This window comes from Pempheris klunzingeri, chromosome 4 (assembly GCF_042242105.1).
Source record: "Pempheris klunzingeri isolate RE-2024b chromosome 4, fPemKlu1.hap1, whole genome shotgun sequence".
In the NCBI taxonomy this organism is placed as follows: domain Eukaryota; kingdom Metazoa; phylum Chordata; class Actinopteri; order Acropomatiformes; family Pempheridae; genus Pempheris; species Pempheris klunzingeri.
The window spans coordinates 14,235,667-14,260,152 of NC_092015.1; the positions used below are offsets into that span (position 1 = coordinate 14,235,667).

At 42.0% G+C, this 24,486-nt stretch overlaps 1 protein-coding gene across 1 annotated transcript; it reads right to left on the bottom strand.

The window, feature by feature from the left end:
• Window positions 1-961: 961 nt before the first annotated feature.
• On the bottom strand, window positions 962-23,615 carry tlcd2 (TLC domain containing 2). The gene is made up of 4 exons (XM_070829660.1): window positions 23,198-23,615; window positions 22,463-22,545; window positions 19,729-19,811; window positions 962-1,610 (listed from the first exon to the last, which is right to left on the bottom strand). Exons 1-4 carry the CDS (start codon window positions 23,374-23,376, stop codon window positions 1,227-1,229), a joined length of 729 nt encoding a protein of 242 aa, XP_070685761.1. The 5' UTR covers window positions 23,377-23,615; the 3' UTR covers window positions 962-1,226.
• Window positions 23,616-24,486: the final 871 nt, after the last annotated feature.

Consider the following 24,486-nt stretch of genomic DNA (forward strand, 5'->3'; position numbering starts at 1 on the left):
AAACTGTCACAGACGACTACAGACATATACATACAAACCATTAACGTGCTGCAGCACTGTCTACTGTCTACGGTCATTTTACAGGTTTCCAGCACGCTCACACACAGCAGACAGCTGAGTTGTCTGACAACATGTCGCTGACCGCTGACGGGCTCTGATGTCACTGGCAAAGACTGATGGGAGGTCATGGAGATGCCTCGCTCCCTTTTGCCACTCTAATTGATCCATGAGCCAGTAGACCCAGAGTCTACTTGATTTTAAGGAATTAGTTCTGCAAACACAACGACCCGATTGGTTGGCAGTGCTGTTAGCCAATCGGATCTGACCAGATGTTTTAAGGATTAGGGTTTGACTGATTTGGCATTTCATTTAAATGCCACTTCAAAGTATTCAGCACTCATTCGTCACCTTATTATTCGATTCCCTCCTTAGGTCAGGATCGGTATTTGCTAGTGATCACTCTTTCTTTTACATTTTTCCTCTCTTATAATGAAGAACCTGCCAAACACTGACTGCAAAGTTTGCGTTAGAAAGAGGCGAAGAATTGTTACAAGCTCTCTGAGGTAGCAGGCGGTTTTTAGTTGAGGAGATTTTGGTGGAGAGAAAAAAAAGATATATATTCACGTCTGCAGTGCTAGTGTTAAAAAAAGAAGAGGGCTTGTACTCAGTGGTAAATAAACGCTATTTCATGTAATCCACAAGTGTATAATATGTGTGTAATATGAATGAATAAAAAGTTATTCTGATGGAGAGATGGAAGTATAAATGTTGGTGGGTGTGTTGTGAATTGTACGTCTTCACATACCATAAGTTACATTGTAGAGCCGATTTAGCAGACACACCCTGTGGGGCAATAAGGCGTTTGGTGTCGTTTTACAAGGCCTTACATTGTTCACACGAAGAGACCTCCATCTACCACTAGTGAGACACTAATCTCACTTAAGGACGACTGGATCACACACATTTATACATGCCTGAAGTTGAAACTACAACTAAGTGCAGCTTTTAGTGTCATCTGTGATCCATGTTTGAAGTAAGGCCATTTAATTACACCTCGTATACATGTACTTGTGCAGTACGACAGATAGAAAGATCCCTCCGTCTCCCAGCTTTGAGTATATAACACACAAGCAAAACGGTACCAAATCTCAGCCACAGGGTGCTAACATACAGTAAGGAGTGTGTTTATGAATCTAATCCATCTCGTCCTCCCCTTCTCTTTACGCCTACATCTCCTTCTCTTTCTTAGTCTCCTTGGTTATGGACGTCTTCAAAAAGTCGCTCCTGAGCAGCCGATAAAACAGGACGATATTCATGACAGTCATGATGGCCATGCCCACGCTGCCCAGCGTGTAGGCCACGAGGGGCACCTTGTCCCTGTTGAGCACCAGCCAGCGGGTCATCCAGGCCAGCGTGTTGATGCGGAACACCACGTATGTGCCCAGGTTGATTATGCTGTTGACCCGGTACAGCGTGCCTTTGGCGATGTTGGCCATGCGCAGGATTACTCTGAGGTGGAGGAACACAGAGTTTATCTCCACCAACAAGGCCACCACGGAAAAGCCCACGTAGCGGCAAGACAGTACGGAGAGGCCGAAACAGGTGATCACCTACAGAGGAAGACAGCGAGAAAGAGGACAAGGAGGAGGAGCGTTACAATGGATGTGACAGAGCACGCAATTTTAACAGGCAGTGTGCAGCGTGGTTTACACATGATCATGATTAAACTTCAAAGAGCAGCCATCCCCTATACCACAATAGTACTACAGTATGACACAGTAGTATGCCGACATATTGGTGTAACTCTAATGATTTAATAGCTTTGAAGAGCAACTTGCAGCTTAATTTTTGTCTGAAAATGATAACTTTAAAAGGGTGATGCAGGATTTAATGTTTTGGCCGTTTCCCACAAAGGTCCTAAAAACACTTTTTTTCAACAACACGTCATATGAGGTCATAGCAACATAAGAGAGTCGCTGCCGCTGCAGTAGTAGGAGGTAGTGAGTCTGAGTGGTGCTGTTACAGTGAGTTGGTGTTTTATTCAGTAGGTTTTAATTGCATTTCACCGCATGTCATCATGGTGAATTATTGTGTTTTGCACAAACTGTATCCTGTCAGCAGGAGTCCACAGTTTTCCTACAGCAGGAACAGCTGCTGGCTTTGGTGCCTGGGTGCGTTTTGTGCAGGTAAAGAAAGGGAACTTCACTACTTTATCCATTATGAAAAATGCAGCCATCCACAATTCTCACAAAAACAGCCACAGAAGTCTCTGCAGGGAATATAGGAGTATATTTTTATGAAAATCTAGCTCCTAGATCATTTTCCTACACATTGATTACATGGGGGTCTCCTTTAAATTTAAAGATCAACTTTAAATTGAGTTGAATCAGCGGTCAAACAAACTCTTGTGAGGAAAATATTCATATTACATAGATTGTATTCATTTCCATATCTCCATTCCTTTTCAGTGCAATAGTTTGAACGATTTCTGACACCTTGACCATGTGGAAGGACGCCACCACCGTGATTCGTTCTTGCCGAGCGGTGCTTGTTAAAGTCTATGTGGTAACTAACAGAAAATCTCCACAAGATGGCAGCAACGTCCCTCAAAGCCGGCAAGAAATCCAGTCAACTGTCTGCTGACATAACACTGAAGAGCCATGGCAAAGGGTTACGGACAATATTGGAAATGTTGTGACAGAGGTGAAAGCTGCTGTCGAACACATTCACAGCAGCTGTGTTGAAGGTGTAAAATTTGGATAACAGAAATGTGTTTATACCAAAACAGGCTGTTCAGCCAACTCTCCACAGGAGCTGGCACCCGCTCACACCCCCACATTCACCAGCTTCATTCACACTCAGAGCACACTCAAAGTGCAGCAGGGAGACAAACTGTGTTCAGACGGACTTTTAGTTTCAGACTTCAGACTGGATGGTGGCGGTGAAGGGAAGCAGGACGAGAAGAGAGCAGTCCAAAGCAAGTCAGGCCTTTGGTTAGTTAGTTAGTTAGTAAGTACAGGTCATGGGCTTCACTGTGGTGTGAGAAAACAGCCTTTACCATTAGTCATGGCTCAGTCAGAGAAGCATCTTGTGTTTGTGCTTGTGTTTGGTCTGAGGTCACAGGATGTCCTCTGTAATGCAGCAGCAGTCATGCGCCACGCCGTAGCAGGTTAGGCAACAGGGCGTGTGAGGAAAGTGAGTCTTTACATTATCTATGTAATCTATGTGATGCCAAAGTCCAAAAGGTTTTCCTTCACTTGAAATCTCTCACCTCATGCTCACTGTAAAACATGGATGAAAGTCTGGCCTTTTGTTTTCAAGATATCACGTCATGTACTAAAGTGTTGTTCCAAGAGGAAACTGTGGCTCTGATGGTACTACTTTTCTAGATGTCTTAATTTGGATCAAAGTGTTCCACATCACCATCCTCAGACCACTTCAGCTACAGAATTTACAGCAAACTAACACTTTTTCCCCTGTTTGCAGTTTCCCCTCCTAATTTCATTGTACACATGCAATGACAAAGGCTATTCTATTCTATTCTATTCGTTAATGAACAATAAAAACAGTGATTTGAAGAATGGCTCAGACACACACCAAGTAATCGCAATAGAAATCAGAGTTTCACCCGTTGTTAAAGGTTATAATGACAGTGATGACGAACAGTTTCAGTGACGGCAGTGAAAGCACCGCATTTAGCAACACAAACAGCCTCACCAAAGTCAGCGTGTTGGGAGAGAAAACAGTTATGTCAACAGGACACGCAGGGCTTTTCAGCGCAAAACAAAGGCACACACACACACACACACACACACACAGACATGTGAGATCACACTGCGGTGTTGGTCGGTCATTCAGGTGCCTGCGCTGAAGGAGAGGCGGCACAGATGCTGACTCTTAAAACTCGTGGATGAACAAGGTGTGTGTCATGACACCCTGTCGTCACAGTCACTGAGACAGAGAATGACGAGCAGATAAATTATTAATAATCTGGTCACCTGTAATGTAACATAGTAAGAAACTATCACTCACATGTCTGTTAGGCACCTAAATGGCTTTAGTTCCCAAAAACAGCTAAATATAGTTAATAAAGCTGTTTGTAATGAAAGTATTTTATAATGCTTGATTTTTATCTTTAGCTGTTGTACTATGTTGTACGTGTATGTTGTACTGATGTTGGACTATCAGGCAGCTTGATTTTACACATCTTCAAATTTCACTTCAATTTCCCCTCTACAAATTCTTTTAAAATGTTGTTATCAACAGAGAGATGATGAGACAAGATAAATATATGGTGGAGAATGCGGACATGCACACATTGTTTTCAGTTTCCAACCACAATACCCACAGTAAACACAACACTGGAGCGGGTGGTGTGTGTGTGTGTTATAAAAACACCCATCCATGTTGGTTTAAATCCGAATCCGACACCAACAACACTAAAGACCCTTATCTGTTACCCTATAGTATAGGCTAACCCTATAGTTACCTTATAGTATAAGGTAACAGATATAGGGCCCATACCCTCAAAAACACAACCCTACGCTCACCTGTAAGCACCCACATACACACTAAGGCCAGACCACAGCCGTAACCACATCAAGCAGTGGTCTTTAGTGCTGCTTATCTAAAGTCTAATCTTATCTGGGAATGTAAAACATGATGGAGCTTGGGACTCAGACTGGGAAAGAGGCAACAGATGCTTTTGCAATGAAGACAAATTAAATGTCCTTTTTTCCCCTGTACATGTGCCTAGTTTTATTAAAGTAATCACCATTTTTATGATGTTTGGACATCAGCCAATAACCCTCATTTGTAACCTACTCTTGGTATAAACACTGATAACAAAGCGGCTCTCAGGGCCACAGCCAGCCTACATAACTAACAATAAAGTTGGAGCCATATGTCACAAACACCTTCACCTTGGTAATTCTTTACCTTTTCAAAGCCACCAGCAGTAAATGTACAACCGATGAGCCATAAAATGCTTTGTGCACAAAATGCACAACATGGACCTTCTCCCTGTCTAGAGAGGTGAGTGTGACCAGCCGATCTCACCACAGCAGGTCATCATCAGGTGACTGTGACCCCATGTGGCTCAGCAGCCAACCAGACACCAGCAGCTTGCCCAAACACATCCTGGTGGCATAGATTGGCTCTCTGTTAGTCATCCATTAAGAACCAGGGCCAAATCCCACACCCTGTACTGCTGTAAGCACCCTGAGCTGAGAGGGAATCACTGTAATCCCCCCCCCGACTAGACCCTGGATCTATCAGATGATTAGAGTGATTCAGCATTTGCTGGAGCTCTACTGAAGCTTGGCTTTCACATACAGCCGCCCAGACTTTGCCGTCAGACTAGAGAGTCCAGTGGACAGACAGAAACATACATGTCGGACATATGTCACACCACACATGGATGGTGCTACTTCTTTAAATAAATTCAATCCGGTCTCAGTTGACTGAAATACATTATTAGGTTTATTTGTTTTTACCGTTAATTCAGGACAATTAATGAAAAGGCTAGTTATGTAGTGTGGAAGTACTTTAATAGCAGGAAATGTAATATTTAGCTCTTAAATCATGTGTTATGAGAGAAAGCACCTGAACAGCTAATAAACTTTCTGTTCATATGACTTTGAAAAATAATTTTTTTCAAGGTAAAGAATTAACTGTCGATCTAGATTTTTAACAAACAAGGAGGTTATTAAAATGCTTTGAGAAACGGATATCTGAATATTTAATAACTTCATCTGCTGAGGAAAACATGATCTACAACCAAAAACTCCAAAACAGCTTGTTTGACCCAGCGCGGTTTCCAAGCTTAAGAACAAACTTTCAATCTTGACTCCTTTTCAGCTATAATTGTAGAAAAAAGTCTCACACTGCCTGATATCAGGAAGCTCAACAGCCTACATTATAACAGGCAATGACCATGTTATAGTATGGGGACTGAGGTCGGTGGATGAAGACAGAAGTGTGTTATTCAACCTTTATACATTAACCTGCTGTTACAGCCACCCATATAAAATCCAAGCCAAAGGCTGAAAAACAAGGCGGTGTGAGTGTTTGTTGCCTGCATTTTCTCCCCGTGGGCTCAATTAGATGTTCTCTACAGCCTGGTGAGGGACCTTTTCATCCCACTTTCAGGTGGAAACAGTGGGTACAAAGATAGTTGGCAAGTACTGTAAACTGTGGTATGGACATGGTGAAGCCTGACAAAAATTTTTTTTTTTTAAAAAGACTCTGGCATGGAGAAAAACAACTTTGTCTATAACCCTGACTTTTAGCATACAAAGGAAACAACCACATCTGCAACAGGTCCACCAAAAAGTGGGGCAAAGTTCACATGATACATTTGCGTAAAGACGGCACGCGTTGGGCAACGCTTGTGCTTTTGAATGAAGATGCTATGTGATCACTTTTCAGATGGCAAGCGGACAGAGAACCCAGGGCTGGATAAAGCTGATAAAAACACAAGCTTAGCCTCAAATGTGATTGCAAAGAAAGATAAAGCCTGAGAGACAAAATGGCCACTTTCTTTGTCAAGATAACAGCTAAAGGTAAACAGCTGCATCTTCTCTGCTTTTCCAGTTATTCAGAAACTACTCATGAACTTGCTTCTGTGTCTCTGTTTGACTTTCTAAGTATGATGTTCACCGTTATTTGTCTGTTTAAATGTTATAAACCAGTTCACTAGCTGCACTGGTTCTGCTGTGCACATTATTAGTTTATGGATATAGATGGTCTGAATGTTTGATTATCACTATTAGGGTGTGTACACTTCTCCTACACACATACACTTCTTACACTACTGATGGAGCAGATATTCTCATCCCATGCTCATCCTTTTGTAAATGGCCTTTATTATCTAAAATAACAACTCTGCTTGTCTCCCCTCCTGGTCGCACACTTTTTGGTGCAAACTTCAGGACAGACATAAAGGTAATTACGCATTTCCATGTCAAACCAGTTTCCCTGCTTCCAGCTGTTAACTTGCTAGTTGGCTCAGTGAGGAGAAATTCAAGTTCAGTAGGAAACAGCATTTTTGTTACAATGGACTAAGTGGGCGTTGAACAGTAATGCCGATGTGATGGGGAAAGAAAAGACTGTGTAGTTAGGGAAGGTGTGCATGTTTTCTTTCATCTCACCAACACACACACACAAAATGGTGTAGATTCACAAACAACCTCCATTATTAAAAAAAAAAAAAAAACAAAAAAAAAACATGCTGCCTCTGTGGAGTCAGCTGTGGTGGAGAGTTTGGTGTCAGCAGATGTGGTCCTAAAACCAGGACGGCTACAACACGTACCAAACGCCCTCACCACAAACACACCTGTTTGAGAATTCAGTATTTTCAATAACTGCACACCAACGAGACATATATGCTTATGACAGCATGTTCACACCCATATTTATTAAGTGACGATTAAACGTATTCCAAACATGTTACCTGCTGATTGTATGTGTGTGTGAGCACGTCAGAAAGCACAACATAATAAAAAGAGAAAAACCACGTCAGCACTAGCTATTCTGTGGCAATTTTAGCATTAGAGAAAACAAACCACAAACATTTAAGATATGCTACCATCAGCACTCTGACACATGGAAAACAGTGGCTGTCATCTCGTCCTACCAAAGTACAGTGGGGCAAAAAAGTATTTAGTCAGCCACCAATTGTGCAAGTTCTCCCACTTAAAAAGATGAGAGAGGCCTGTAATTTTCATCATAGGTACACTTCAACTATGAGAGACAAAATAAAGAATTTATTTGCAAATTATGGTGGAAAATAAGTGTTTGGTCAGTAACAAAAGTTCATCTCAGTACTTTGTTATATACCCTTTGTTGGCAATGACAGAGGTCAAACGTTTTCTGTAAGTCTTCACAAGGTTTTCACACACTGTTGCTGGTATTTTGGCCCATTCCTCCATGCAGATCTCCTCTAGAGCAGTGATGTTTTGGGGCTGTCGCTGGGCAACACGGACTTTCAACTCCCTCCAAAGATTTTCTATGGGGTCGAGATCTGGAGACTGGCTAGGCCACTCCAGGACCTTGAAATGCTTCTTACGAAGCCACTCCTTCGTTGCCCAGGCGATGTGTTTGGGATCAGTGTCATGCTGAAAGACCCAGCCACGTTTCATCTTCAATGCCCTTGCTGATGGAAGGAGGTTTTCACTCAAAATCTCACGATACATGGCCCCATTCATTCTTTCCTTTACACGGATCAGTCGTCCTGGTCCCTTTGCAGAAAAACAGCCCCAAAGCATGATGTTACCACCCCCATGCTTCACAGTAGGTATGGTGTTCTTTGGATGCAACTCAGCATTCTTTCTCCTCCAAACACGACAAGTTGAGTTTTTACCAAAAAGTTCTATTTTGGTTTCATCTGACCATATGACATTCTCCCAATCCTCTTTTGGATCATCCAAATGCTCTCTAGCAAACTTCAGACGGGCCTGGACATGTACTGGCTTAAGCAGGGGGACACGTCTGGCACTGCAGGATTTGAGTCCCTGGCGGCGTAGTGTGTTACTGATGGTAGCCTTTGTTACTTTGGTCCCAGCTCTCTGCAGGTCATTCACTAGGTCCCCCCGTGTGGTTCTGGGATTTTTGCTCACCGTTCTTGTGATCATTTTGACCCCACGGGGTGAGATCTTGCGTGGAGCCCCAGATCGAGGGAGATTATCAGTGGTCTTGTATGTCTTCCATTTTCTAATAATTGCTCCCACAGTTGATTTCTTCACACCAAGCTGCTTACCTATTGCAGATTCAGTCTTCCCAGCCTGGTGCAGGTCTACAATTTTGTTTCTGGTGTCCTTTGACAGCTCTTTGGTCTTGGCCATAGTGGAGTTTGGAGTGTGACTGTTTGAGGTTGTGGACAGGTGTCTTTTATACTGATAACGAGTTCAAACAGGTGCCATTAATACAGGTAACGAGTGGAGGACAGAGGAGCCTCTTAAAGAAGAAGTTACAGGTCTGTGAGAGCCAGAAATCTTGCTTGTTTGTAGGTGACCAAATACTTATTTTACTGAGGAATTTACCAATTAATTCATTAAAAATCCTACAATGTGATTTCCTGGATTCTTTCTCCCCATTCTGTCTCTCATAGTTGAAGTGTACCTATGATGAAAATTACAGGCCTCTCTCATCTTTTTAAGTGGGAGAACTTGCACAATTGGTGGCTGACTAAATACTTTTTTGCCCCACTGTAGGTATTTAGGGTCTAACCAGTGCTTGAATTGGAGCAAAAAGGTGGCATAGGTAGCTATTATAGGGTAGGGGTGTCTTATCTGGCTTGAAAGCAGGTATAATATACAAGTAAAAATAAAAAAGATATAGTATACTAACATAATTATATCTCACTTGTCCCTCATAATTAAATCGCTGCAGGTATTTTTGTGCTGAAAAGTGTTATTTTGTTCCTAAAGGTACTGTTGAAATACAATTCTTCACAAAGAAGGCAGGCACACTATGAGATATTTTAAGGGTGGTGTCTATTGTATTTTATTTGCTCTACTTGTTGTCCAAGATTTGACATCTGGGATAATTTTCTTTTCACAGCAAAAGCCTCAATCTCCATAAACGTATAGTGCAGCACAGGATTTGACAATGACCTTCAAAATAAGAGCAAGCTGTTTAGATACCTGTGCTACTGTCTGATGGAGGCTCGTCTAAGACAGTGCAAAACCAGTGTAATTTGTTTTTATGTTCTTTAGAAAGAGCTTTCGCCATCCAGCAGGAACAAGGTTGTGTTGAGCAAATAATGAATGAGTTCTTTGCCCTAAAATATGTCCCTCAATGTTCAATAAGTCACCATCCAAATCCATCCATCCAGGAATATTACTAGGAATAATTAAAAAGATGAGTAAACTGAGTTGAACCTCTAATTCAAACATAAATAGGGGCACACTATTGATCAGCTTGTTAAAACATGTTGGTTGATGAAGGTGGACCACAGTATTATCAAGCAGTTCTCTCGCTGAAGGCAGTCACATGAACAAATCAGCTTGTTCAAGCAGGAAAAGAGGCCATATAGCCTCTAATTACTGCACATGGGAACTACAACTGTGGCTCACTATCACACCTGGGACTGTCTGCTATACAGACAACGATTATGCTACCAATTCATTCACTGCTCTGTCAGTGCACACGTTTTCTACTGCTGCACATCCTCTTCTTGCGTATTTGTTCTGACAATCGACCAACTGACCGGAGGGTGTCGGCCCTAGAGGAAACTAATGGGAAGTCTAAGAGAGCCATAGGCAGACCGGCGGTGGTGTGATGAGCAGGTGGGAGGGCCTTACAGAAACTCCAAGTCTATGAGAGGAAACGGAGGGAACGACATGCAGCTTGGAAACATGAGACAGTTACCCCTGGAGGACTGAGGGATGATCATCATAACCATTATCATGCGGCCTGTGTTAACTCCTGTCAGCTGACAGCAGCACAGCAGACCACTTCAGTGCTTCGCTGTCACAAACATCTGGTCAGATTCGGCCGGAGATTCACCGCATGTGTCCACATGCAATTAATTAAGGCAAATATGATCAATTAGCATTGAGTGGGTATTGATTTGTAAGTGTATGTGTCCCATTTCGAGTACTGGCTGGAGTCTTTTTCCTCAGCTTTACGTCAGGGTGAGGCTCTGACTGTTAATAGGTGGGTTCTGGTGAATCATGGCTACTTGAGGTATTCAGACACTGGGTGTGAAGGAAGGAACGATGGTTTGCGCTGCCTCGAGTGTAACAGAGTGACCAAGGAAAGAGAGACACAGTGATGGCTTTTCCAATGCATCTTAACGCTCATTAGGAAGCACCAGGAAGCTCTTGAGATCTGAGGATATTCCAGATTCTTCACGGGTTGCAACACTGTAAGTGTTGTGGTCTGATATTTCTATGTTTTACTTGTTTATCTTTGACTGCAGAGAAAAGCAGACAACAAAACAATGGAGCTAATCATATTTAACATTTGCAAACGGGGTATTAAAAGCATCATCTTAGATCTCAGTTCTTCTATAGCTTGTCAATTTAGGAATATATGCTTATTGGCTGTCTTTGCTGATAGCTGCATGTGAAGATCAATTCCACTTAATGTCTGTACGGCAAATATGAATCCACAGCCAGCAGCCACTTAGTTTAGCACAAAGACTGGAAACACAGGAAAACAGTTAGGCTGGCTCGAGAAGTTACTGTGCTCAGCCAAGAGCCTGAAATAACCCCCCTGTAAAACCCCAACACGCTGTTTTAACACTTCAGTTGTGGGAATAAACGTTTTAATCCTCAGAACTAACATGGCCAGGAGCTCTAGGGAGATGTGAGAAACAAATAGAATGAGCCCTTGACAATTACTGGTGATATCTCAGGCAGTGAAATGGTTAATTCCACTTACTATGAGTGTTCAATGTGAGGTTGTTCCTACGCTGTACTCTCACATGCTCGCTCACCCACCCACGCTGCTTTTGGAGTCATACACAAGTTCTCTGGTATTCCTGCTCTCAACCTTTTTCATGCTTCAGTTCTAGTCCAGTAGGTGTGGCACTCCTGGAGAACAAATCCTGCTTTGCCCCACCTCAGCGGTGACACACAGCTTACACAGAGTCAACTCCCTCCGTTTTCTAAACCCGCTGATGGATGGATGGATGGATGCCCCTACAAACAACAGTCCTGGTTGCTATGCCAACTGCAAACAAATGCCTCCTCCTTTTTAAGGGAACTCTGCTTTTCCAGCCTCCAGCCTTTTTGGAAAGAATGGCACATGTGTATGTATGAGCATGTAACAAACTCGCTCTTTTCTGCGGTCTACCTGTGAGCCGAGGACGGCAACAATAAAAGGCTCATTCACACTAGCCTGTGCTCTTCAGGATGGTTGGCGCCTTCATCTACTTAGATAACTTGAATTTCACAATCCTTCGCCTTCATAAACACCGTGACGGGATTAACACCAAATATGCTGGAGAACTATTTAACAGAAGGTGTCATGTTCTTTTTTTTTTTTTTTTTTACTATGATCCTCTGTTCACAGGATGCACGTCTCCTATTTCTGCCAACAGTTTTCTTTTTCTATCTTTATAGTAAAAAAAAAATTAGATATGTATAGTTTATTCTGACTAATAATTAAAGTAAAAAAAAAACATTTATTATTCTAATAGATACTTCTCAGTTTGCAGCTTGAATAGGCAGACATCATGCACACTTTCTCACTCTCAATTACACATGTTAATGAAAAAATTCAGACATGTTACACACATGTAATGGCCTTTGATCTCAATATACACTTTACATAACTTAAGCAAAAATCTATCTGATTTATGAAGCCTGATCATACAAACATATCCTGAACGTTTAAAGTAATTTTCAGCCTTCCAATAGTCCACAGTGACTGCTTTTCACAGCAGCAGCAGCTCTGTGGCTGATAAAGAAAAGAAGCTGCATCCATTAATCTTTGGAGTTTGAAGTTTGTTGCCTTTGAATTAGATTAGGGTAAACCGTTTCTGACACAACAACAACAGACAAGGAAATTCCTCAATGTCAGACAGTCGTACCATGTGGGGAAAAAAACCCAAAAGTGAGATACGATACTATTGGAGCGCAGAGGCTCTCATTGGTTTGTAGCCATGTGAGGGGGTGGTACAGGCTGCAGAGAGTAGGTGCACGAGGGGGGATGGGGGAGATGTTTCGGGTCGTACAAGGAGAGGGGGGGGTTTGAACAAGGCAGCGCGTGTGATATATGGAGTGGAGCTGCGGTACAGAAATGTTTTTAGGGGGTGCACACATTAGCCAGAGCCCTCTCAGGAAGCTGGAGGTTTGCTGCATGTGTGCGAGTGTCTCTCTCGGGAGCCTGAGGTTCATGTGGAGACCAGATGTCTGTCCTCCCGTCTGGATATACACAGAACGAGACTGCCGACACACACACACACACAAGCTTTGCCCGCCAAAAGAAAAAAACCTCATGTACACATTCTGACGCCTATTTTGCAGCATTTGTCTCTCTCTGCCATTATCATCATCATCATCTTCAGTATGTGGTGTGACACTGAGACACTTTGTCTTTGCATCATTCAAGGCCTTCGCACTCAGCTAAGTGCATGTTGCACTAAAATTTCATCAAAAACAACAGCGTTTGCAGCAGCTCATGGTATGTAAACATGATGTTGGCACTGGAAGTAAAAGTAAGTACTGAAAGTAAGCCTCGCTCCATGTGGTTTGTTACACCAAAGTGTGGGTCAGAAGGGAGGAGCGGTAGAGCCCACAGATTGCGGATGGCTGAAAATATGTCTGTGGGCTGTCAAGCAAAAACAAAAACACATCATATACTAAATCAACGGGTGAAGATCAAGAAGCCGTGGATGTTTTAAGCATGAAAAGAGGGTATATTAAAACCATGCTCTACACTTCTATTTGTCATTAAAACTCAACAACATGCTTGTTCATGTTCTTGTCAATGACAAGGAAACAGACCAGCTGAGCGTCTGATATGTTTGTATAAACAGGGCAACAATGGAGACTCAAGCCAAATGAAGCTTTAAGGATTACAAATTTCTGTGTATTTGCCTCTAATGCTGTCACATTAGGTGATAACAAAGGGGAGCTAATAGATGGAGAGACAGAAACAGGTGTACAGGATAATCAGGTTCTGCAGAGTTGAAGATGTAGAGATCCACGGCAGATATGGCATTCCAGCGACAACATGGCCAACAACCAAATACAGTATGTCCCTGCTTCCAAATGTGACATTCCCTATCGGGTATGTCAGACCGCTTCACGCTCCTCCCACAAATATCTATTTTCATGCCTGGTAAACAGAGACAAGTTCCCTTCATATCTGAGGTTGGTGCAAGCTGAACCTTCAAGAGGAAAAATGTGACCGAGGTTGAATTTGAAAACCAGGCGAATGTGAGCATGCAAGCACCTGAGAGGATTTCCAGGTTACACAGATACAAATTCAGACTGTTGTTTCAGTGATACGCTGAAATCTGACAGTCCTCATATGCTGCACATCATCCACCAAAACCCTCTTTGTCACTATAATAAGTACTTTAGTAGTGATCAGGCACACTTCATACGCACACATTTAACATCACCTCTACGGCTGAGCATGGTGGTAACTTAATGCTGTGGCTAAGCTTTTCAGAAGAAGACAGAAGGAACAATGATATATATAAACCACATAAAGAGATAGCCTTGCTGAGAACCTGTTTAAGTGCTTGACAACAATGACATGAATCTGACAACTAAACGACTTCAGAAAGCTCTTAAATTCTTTTAAAATCTGTAAAATGATTAGAGGATATTGAGCTCCACTCATTCAAGTAATTTTTTTATTTGTGCATTAGCGAAGGCCCAAAATAAAGTTCATTAAAACGTTTTTTCATGAAATACAAAAAAATTTAAAAAAATTGAAAACCCTAACATACGCAGTGTATTATTGCAGGAAAAAGTTTATAGATTTGTGCAACACAGTTTGTGTCATTCGGACCTGGGGAAATGTGACTGGATTTCTTGACAGCCCACTTGGCCTGATTATTGCAATTTTGGAAGAACCAGCAGGCAGTTGGGGGAAATAATTATTGCCCCGGGGTGTTACAAAATGTTATCATTCTTCATTTGTATGTGTAAGAGCAACTTGTGCATTTAGCCATAAGTGTTCCCAAAAGCTGATGAAATTTTACACAGCTAAGAACCATATGAGAAGAATATTTAGTCTACATGTAGATTTAAAGAAGACAGATGTAATTGGAAACAGCACGGATCGTCAAATAGCTGATTAACCTGTGCCGCCCTGATCTGCTTTGGAGGAGTGTCGGCCTTGGCTCTTCACTACCAAGATAATTGAATTCTGCCTAATGAAGGAGGGATGAGAGACATTTACGGAAAGAAACAGCAAACGCGCTGGAGAACATCAAACCCCCATCAGAGGGCAAAGAGAGAGCAGAGGAGCGAAACTGAATCACTTGGCGTTTCCACTGTGCGTTATCGATGGAAATCTCAAAAGAGAACATTGGACATACTGTTGCTCACATGCTTTCGTTCTTCATGGAAAAAAATAATCTGTCCTTCTGCCCCTGCTTGGCATCCTTCTCTCCTGGCTCATATTTTTAATTACAAGCTATTTCCAAGAGCCATGGGTAAAGGAGGCTGAAATAGACTCAACATGGGGAGGGTTTTTTTTTTTTTTTTTTTTACACAAGAGCTGCAGACAACCCTGGTTTTACATTAACTATAGGCACTACAGTGAGTCCAGCTCAAACAATGTCTAAAACGACTAATTTCATTCAACGCTACGCTCAACAGGCTTTTCAAATATCCTGCATGTTGTGTTTCTTAAACAGTATATGTAATAATTGGTACATACATATCTAATCACCTCAGAAGAGGACACCCTATTTCTGGCAGAACCATCAGGACTTCCTGTTTTCCAAAGGAAAGCACGAGGTTATGGCTGACAGGATCTCATCAGCCGTGAGTGGCTGTGGCAGGGCCCACGTTACTCAGACAGAAATAAGAAGCTGTAATCTCCACTTCAGTCAATAAGAAGGGAGGGAAAAAAAAAAAAAAAAAAAAACTTTCCATGGAATGTTTGACTTTATTATTTCTCCTGGACTGTGACAACAGGGATCAGCAAAACTCGTACTGCACCTCATGGTGCTCCACTACATGCCTGTGCAATAGAGGACACCCTCGCAGTGCGTAACAGAGATGAAATAATAATAAATAATTGCATGTGCGTTTAGCAGACAAACACTGAAAGGAGGAGGAAGGGATCAATATGGAGCATAAGAGCATAAAGGCTTAGTATTTGAGACAAAAAACATGGATCTTTAACAGTATGTGTCGGGCAAGTGACCTAAAAAGTAGATAAACTTTTATGCCCATTTAAAAAAATAATGATTACAACTTGTATTTGCCCTCAGAGCCAATCCTGTCCACTGATGTCATTGTCAGGCTGAACAATCCTAATTATAACCTAAGATACTAAGATGTCCATTCATTACACAAACATTACACAACACTAGAATATAATATATCAACAGTTACAAAAGTGTGTGACAGGTCGTGTTTTTTTCCACACCTGTTTTCAGAGACGAAACACCTCCCGTCCTTACAATTTGACCAGCTTTCAGTCAAATGGTCCACAAAGCCGTGATTTGTCTGTGTTGTTTTAGGCTTTATTGTCTGTCAGCATGAGTGAGTCAACATATAATAATAGAAACACATCATTTTCAATTGTTGACATGTTCCATCCAGATTTTCCAGTCACATAAACCACCTTGTGTGTTCAGTCACACATAAATGCTTTACGTGCAGCATGGTATATACATACAGTGATGTTCTAAGATAATTATAATTAATTTTAAGAATTAATTAACTTCTTGTTTGCGTCTGCCTCAAATGAGTTTACTTTGCATACGTCAGTGACATGTCATGCGCTCAGGGAAAGGCAGATTGAACATTAGCATTGTCAGAAAAAGGGACGAGAGGCAGGGGTGAAAGATGAAAAGGTGGTTTGCTGATATGAGGATGAGATTAACTAGAGATCAAGCACCTGCTCCTGACTGTATGACCAGCTGAACCTGTGTGGGTCCATGCTACACCCGCTGGGAAAACTCCAGAGACTTCAGACGACCACACTTATATTTGCAAATCACTTCCTGGATTGGTTCTCGTGGTTTTACAACGCTTCATGAAGCTCTAACTCAATAAACTAATTTACAATAGCTGCAAAAGAACAAGAAAAAAAGTCAACATGATAGAAAAGAAATGGACCAGATGAGGATACGACATCAAGTAAGCTGAAGGAGGATGGCCTTTCTGGAAGGACGCGGAAGTCAGGGAGCAAAATCAGAATGAATGAAAGTCTTGATGAAGAGAAAGAGAGTTAGCTTGCTGAAAAACACAAAGAGACATGTGAATGGGGAAGAAGTCTCCGTCCCTCCCACACTGTAGTGACAATCTGAGGGGCCAGCTGGCCTGGCCAAAGCATCCATTCACTAGGCTTCCAGGAAATGAAGGAGAATAAAAACTTTAAGAAAAAAGGCGATACAGCTATCTGCTCTCAAACTCTGTTAGTTGCCACCAACAACCAGATGGTGCTGGAGCTGGTTCCCACAACAAATCCTGAACGACTCTCAGAGTTTCCACCACTTAAACACAATTTTCACCTGACGACAATTGACTCAGAGGTGCCTTTGACCTTGTGTAGAAACAAAGGGCCCCTAATGTTACCAGCTTATACGATCGTCACCACACAACCCTACAACCACACAACCAGGGGCATCATGGGCACTGAGTACACTGACATTTCACAATAAAACTACAATTAGATAACCTGTTAAAGAGGTCATAGTTTTAGTTGCAAAATGGTACTCAAAGTTAATGAGCCATAAACTGGAAAGTTTGCCTAGAAAAGCAACGGCGTATGCAACATCATCAGAAATGACAAAGCCAGGTTGTCCAGAACAATAGAGAAGATAACTTAAAAAATATAGATAAGATAAGATATAAGATAAAAAACTTTAAAAAAGGATCTCTAAAAAAACAAACAAACAAGTTTAGAGGTGTACTTCATTTTGGGAGTAGCACCGGTGACACCAGCAAGGAGCAGGAAGGAAAATCTTTCACCATTATCTAACTTTAAATCATTTGCTCACACACACAGATATTGTACATGATCTGTTGTGCCGATTGTTATGCCATGTGTGTCTGGCAAAGAATTCCCATATATTATCTCGACCAAAACCAGTTGATTAAAAACCTTTGCTAGTTTCCTGACGTAGCGTCAGCTTCCATTATATAAAATCTCTTGGTGTGTCTGTGTGGGAGGGATATTACATTTTAGTGTTGTTTTGTATGTAAATGTACAAGAGAATATTTACCAGAGTAGATTTGTATGCCAAGATGTTGTTGAAGTGATGTTTCTCAGGACAGGATGTCCATATGACAGAGTATGTTTACATTTATATACACTGTGTGTGTATATGCAGTATGTGGCATGTTGAGGCTTTTTATGTTTCACTATGTTTTCAGGTTGTCCGTCTGTCCATCCCTATGTCCCATTTAGGGATTTTTAAATGCTTTGGGGATCATTAATGCACATCTTATTGGATCACTTTATTTAGCGTCCATGTAAGCAGTTAAGTTGAAATCCATAATCAGAATGATTTCAATTAAATTGAAGTAAATTGTTGCTGGAACTGCAGGTATCGTCTACTGTCGCGGCTAAAACGTTGAATCTATCAGAATCAACTTTATTGGCCGTGAATTGAAAAGAATTAAACGTGTGAACACCTACAAGGAGGAAACTCTCACACTAATAGACACCAAACATGACAAGAACAACAAAGCTTAATAAAGTCAAGTCAAATCAATTTTATGAATCACAAATCAAACCAGGACAGGAGACCTCCTGTTGCTCTGGTGCTCCACCACAAGCTCATTGGTTTTTTTGTCATTGAGCTTCAGGTGACTGTTGTCGCACCATGTGACGACGCTCTGAATCTGTAAAAATACTCTCTAAGTGAACACAGCATGTTTTTCACTGGAATCATTGATGTCAAAAAGCTGACAACCTCCATGTTGCCAAAAAAATACACTTAATGCCTCGTACATGTATTATATGAGTCTCGACAGACATGGTTGTAAACTGTAACTTGAGTGGTTGGTTAATACGAGTGCTTTCTGCTAATGGAAAGTCAGCATGCTAGATACTTTCTTTATGCAGTACAAGCCTCGTCCACAGAGACCTGATTACTAAATTCTGCTGAGAGATATTTCCTCATAGCCCTGCGATTGAGTGGCGACCAGTCCAGGGTGTACCCCGCCTCTCGTCCAATGTCAGCTAGGATTGGCTCCAGCCAGCCGCGAGCCTTAAGGACAAGCGATACAGACCATGGCTGGACGGATATTTCCTTGTACTTTGGGTTGAAAACATGGCTGCATTAACACCCAAATAAGCACACAGATTGCGTCTGCTGTACGTTACAAATCTACTCTAATCATGTCAGAGAGACTTCTAATAAAAAATGTAAATGAACAGCTCTTGTGAGGTGAGTAATACACCGCAACAACACGACAAGAGCTTGGCAACAGTCAGCAGCACACAACATCAGAAAGGTCTTGGATGTAGGTCACGCAGCCAGAAGCAGAGAGAGAAAATATTCAATCAGGATGTAGCTCGGTGTTGCCTCTTCAGGCCATTTCCCTATTTATTTTCCATAGTGTTTAAAAGTGGGAGTGGGGGAAGGGTTGTCTGACCTAACCTGTTACTGCCTCAGACAAATATCTCCCATCAGGCCAGTCTGTGGAGGGTCACCGTGTCATGAAGATGACTGGCTCTGTTGAAAATCTGCTAGAAACAATTAAGTGGATTGCTTGATGGGTGGAGTTTAACTTTCTCAAGGCATGAAAGAAGGTTGAGGGCTTGGCAGGGGGGGCTGTAACACTGGAATGATTGTCTCCTTGTTCCTCCCTCACTTGTTCTTTGTAACTAGACAAGAAAGACGGGTATTTTGTCTTTCTGTGCTATGTCTGTGCTTCCGACAGGTGCGTTGGGGCTGTGGTGCATTCACTCTTGTATAGTGAATTCATACAGGTGGTAAGTCCAGGTAGATGATTTCTTACACAGAATCAAAAGGTTGGATGTTTTACAGTCAATGTGACACATCTTTGGCCGAAATGTTAAATCTAGGAGAAGAGCTTATTTCTAACTGTGACAGAAACTTGAAAGACCTACCACCAAGTGATGAAAGAGAAGCTCCCAGGACTGACTCAGCTTCTGGTTCACCACCATGTCAAAGAAGTCATAGATGAAGTAACCTGCGGGGATAGACAGCATTTAGCAAACGCCCATCTTTAGGTTCAGCAATTCATTCATCAACCAAAACACGACACATTCTTTTGACAATGGGAGCCTCCAGGGTATCAAGTGCATCAGGGGGGCCCTGCTTCCATGACGACAACGATGGCAACCAAGATGTTTCTTGGAGAGGGGCTATTCATATCCACCAACCCCACCCCTTCGCCGCCACCAGCTGTATCCATGGTGACGGCTATTCAGAACGCTGGAAAAATAATGAAGTGTCGCGGATGAGGATGAAGGGGTGCGAGGGAGCTCAGGGGTTTGGTGAGACTGGAATTAACCTCATTACGTTGGAGATTTGCCACCGGGACCCTTTAGTTGACGTGGTGACACATTTGGGTTCGTCTCATCATAAATAAATGTACTTGCCGCCAGCTGCTACCATTATCAAAAGACTGCCATCAAGCATTTGATTGGTTTGTCGGCATTATCTGGTCTCCAGAACAGTTCTCATTGTTTCACAGGAAAACTGACAGTGGACAATGGAAATGAATTTTTTTCCAACAATAGCTTTTGTTTTCACAAGAGGTTCAGTTTGAGTAAAATTTGGCGATAAACAGCCAATGTGACTTTAAATAAATAAAAGTTAGCTGACACCTCTTTTTCATTCAGTTCTGTCTGACACTTTAAAACATACAGAATGGAACAAACGGTGACTGATTGACAAAGAGAAAGAAAAACAAATCTTGCTTTTTTTAAGCAGAGTATACTTCTTTATATTCTGCAACATGGGCATGATCGCTACGTGACGCCTAGGCTCTGTGCAGCTACTGCTTGACTTTACACTGGAAAACATCCAAAGCAAGAAAAAAAAAAAAACAGGTTTCTATTGAGATCATATAAAGCAACACACTTGCTTTTTTCCATGCAAGTTACATTCATCAGCATGTTTGCATGAACAGGGAACTCCTTTCTTAAACCTGTTAGTCAAACAAGCGGGTTTCAGGCTGACCGCATCACGTTGGAATGAGCCAGTTCAGCGTGAGAAACCTGATTAAGACACCTGGGTTTGTCTAATACCAGGCAAGTTACTGCAGCATGTGAGCATCTTACTTCCTGCTTTTGCAATCTGAGTAAACCAGACTTGTAACATTGTGGCTTCTTCTTTATATTATGCCAGGGGAGGAATGCTTAACATCACTATCAGCACGACTCTTTGTCTGTATTAGAGGTAGCTTACTATTGTAATCTAGGTGTGACATGAATTGTTCTTTAAATTGGTTATTCACAGCGACGTGGAGAATGAATTTGATGTGAGAAAACAGCATCTCACACATGAAACATTAACAGCAGTCGGGTCACTCTACAGGAAATTGTTCTGGGTACTGGAAAAGGTCTTCATTCAACAAGTGGAGATCATTTACGGCTTATCGCTGCGAAGTTTGCAGAGCGGTATCACAGCGTGTCGGACTGAATGCACAAATCCTCTGTACACAACTTCTCAGTGAACTTGCTGAGGCCTCAGGATCACACCACATTTCTGGTGGGAGGGTTCAGGAGAAGCACTCCACTTGTTTTTCCGAGGATGACCCCCCCCTCTCTCTCTCCCCATCCCTCCCCTTTCTGTTACCACTGACTGATGTGAATGGCTCGCATAAATCAACTGACTTTTCGCACAGTTGCTGTCTCGCTGATGTCACGTGACTGTGCAGGGTTACGCCCCGTGCCAGGGACAGATAATAATGCCCCCCATTGATCTCCACACACCGACACTGCTCCTTGCTATGCCAGCTTCCAGGGCTGGGTTTCCTGAAGGAATGTCAAACATCCTGGGAATCCTCGGGGAGCCCTTGTTGCCCGGCACGGATCCAATAAATTTGTGGTTTAAAGAGGACTCACGTGCCACTAGTTGCTCTAGAATACTTTAAGGATTAATGAGGAAAAGTAAAAAAAAAAAAAAACAGGACGCATTGCTATTTTAAGAATGTGGGATAGCATGCACACTTAGATTTAGAGAAAACTTACTTAAACAATATATGCAAGCATCTAGTTTAGGTTTACGGAGAGTAGATGGTAAAATTCACTGTAGTTGGCATTGTGGATTCCCTGAAACACACCATCTCCAGCTCATTCAAAGATAAGACAGTGAGAGCGTTTACATTTTTAAAAACCTGACCATGTTAAAGCCTCATCTTTACCACTACAGCTACAGCATGGTAAATAGTAGAAAACAAGCTGAGAAGTGAAGGAGCTTATCAGCATGTCAGCAGCTGATTCACTGAGCAGTCAGGGTGGCACTGATGTGTAAAAAGGCTCAGTTTACTGTGTCTGACCCATTCTTGTGGACATTATGATTTCCATATTGTTAAGCAGGAATTATATCGTGTACATATTTGTTGACATTATGTTATTAAAAAAGGTCTCTTTATCCTGTCAGGTTAAGACTTGTATTAGCTGGTTAAAATAAATGCTGGGAGCTAAAACTGTGCCGATCCCATGTAGGAAAATGGGAGAAACACGGATGGATAATGTCACTTCTTCACTTTCCCTTATGGTGGCAGCACCTATGGGTGCGCTCCCTCTCTGGCCCTCCCCTCCGCCAACACCATCAGCCCATTCAGAGGAGGACAGAAGCGGTAATTCAGCCCTGTAGAAGTACTGTACTCACCGATCGAAAACGACACCAAAGCATGGGAGAACACAGAGTGAGTTTCTATCAAATCCTCGGCCATCTGAGGGTGCAGGAAGAAGCTGAAAAGATGAACACAACATGTCAAGATGAAGCATTTAGAAGAAAAAGCAGTGATTTGTGTTTTGTGGAACTTTATTAGTGACATCTTTACAATTAATCCAGTTAACTTTAATTTTGCATTGTATTTATTGATTTTAAATCTGTATATCATACAAGAGGATGTATATAGTGTAGTTATATCATTTAAGTCTTTTATACTTTTAAGTCTCTATCTATCTATTGTCTATTAGTATCTAATTGTATCTAGTCTTGTACTCTTTGTCTTACTATTGAGCTGCTGTGACAAGGGAATTAATGGAGTTTATCTTACCTTGATTTTAATACATTTAATTAGCCAAACAGTAAGTTACACCACATCTTTAAATCTGTGCACAGTGAGGATGAACATGGTGGTAGAAGACCTGGCCCAGCAGCATGAGGAAAATGAGTACAATAGTAATCCATTTATTGTACTAATCAATACAATAAATAACATGACGTCAAACTACAATCAGAAGTCAAGTAAGACAAACCTGAAGCACATTTTGAACACAGTCGCGCCAAAAGCAGACACCCATTCATGAAAACACGCTCGCAAGCAGAACATCAATAAACCAATAATTTACGATCATTTAATTAGGAATAAAAGTGTTTACGTGCGGGTTAACTCACCAGAGCACTGCCCACACGGCGGTGATACAACTGTGCACGAAGGATGTGGAGATATTTCTCCATTTCCACGCATTCCTGCAGGCGGACTCGGGCATGGGCAGCTTTCTGACCCCATCGTTGACAAGCCTGAAGAATCCGACGGAGCCCCCGGTTGTTAAAATCACCGAACTCAGCTCCATCGTGGAAATGTTTCTCTGCTGGATGGAGGTTTGACAATTGGACCCGATGTGAGCGGCGTGGACGCGGAGGAGCCGGTGGGGATGAGGACTGTGGGCTACCTGTTAACACGCAGGTGTGCGGCTCCCAGTCACCGCGGATAAAAAAAAAAAAAAAGCAGCGTGTTTCTTTTCACGGTTATTTTCCAGAGATAGAGAAAAGAGAGAGAAGGCGCGGACGAGGCTGTCAAACGCGTTTGTGGTAATTTTAGTTCCTGTAATAAAATCCCCCCACAGAAAGCCCCGAGGCCCCTAGTGTGACCTGCGGCGGTGGGTGAGGGTGTGAAGCCTCGTTCACAGCACGTCAGACGGTCCTGTTGTACAACCTGACGCCTCGCTTGTGTAACTTTTTGACATAAACAGAGAGCACAGCAGCAGCTTCTCCCCGCCCTACTACAAAGGGGCGCGGCCACGAGCACGTTTCGTGTGTTGTGTCGCGTTCAAGTGCTGCCCTGAACGCCTCATTCACAGATAAGGGACGCACAGTATCTCCATTATTCCGTAAATTATACAAATAGTAAAGTATCCAAGAGATGAATATGCCCTACAGGAGGGAATTATTAAGACCTGTGTTGATGAAGAGAAAGTAAATGTTTTTTCTAATGATTTAATGCCTGTTTTCTTATATTCTGTAAGTGTAACCCTTAAAGGACATTTAATTAATGGAATTTAATCTTCAGCACACACACACACACACACACACACACACACACACACACACACACACACAAATCAAACAAACTAACAGTATCCAATGTGTAGTCCAGATTTGTAATCTCTTTGTTTTAATCTTTGATCAGATTTTGCCAAACTTTCACCTGTTTCTAATTCAAGTTTCAAGCACAGCTGCTTGTTTAGTTGAACGAAAGAAGGGGTTTGTAGAAGAACATGCTTGTATTTTTTATAGTAAGGAAGTGAAAAAAAGTATTGTTTAAGCATAGTGAAACTCTTGTTAGGACACTAATGTATAAAAAACAATCAGATCACCAGCCTTATGAACACACCACATATTAAAACATAGTTAGATCTATGAAATAGTATCAGCATGTCCTGTCTGAGTATTTAGCAGAACAC

What these genes read in the sequence shown, in the direction of transcription:
- tlcd2 (XM_070829660.1), bottom strand. Translation starts at nt 23,376, where the DNA reads ATGGAGCTGAGTTCGGTGATTTTAACAACCGGGGGCTCCGTCGGATTC. An exon ending in GCCGTGTGGGCAGTGCTCTG is followed by an intron (nt 22,546 to 23,197) that starts GTGAGTTAACCC and finishes TCATCTTTTCAG; the next exon opens with CTTCTTCCTGCACCCTCAGA. An exon ending in TTTGGTGTCGTTTTCGATCG is followed by an intron (nt 19,812 to 22,462) that starts GTGAGTACAGTA and finishes CTATCCCCGCAG; the next exon opens with GTTACTTCATCTATGACTTC.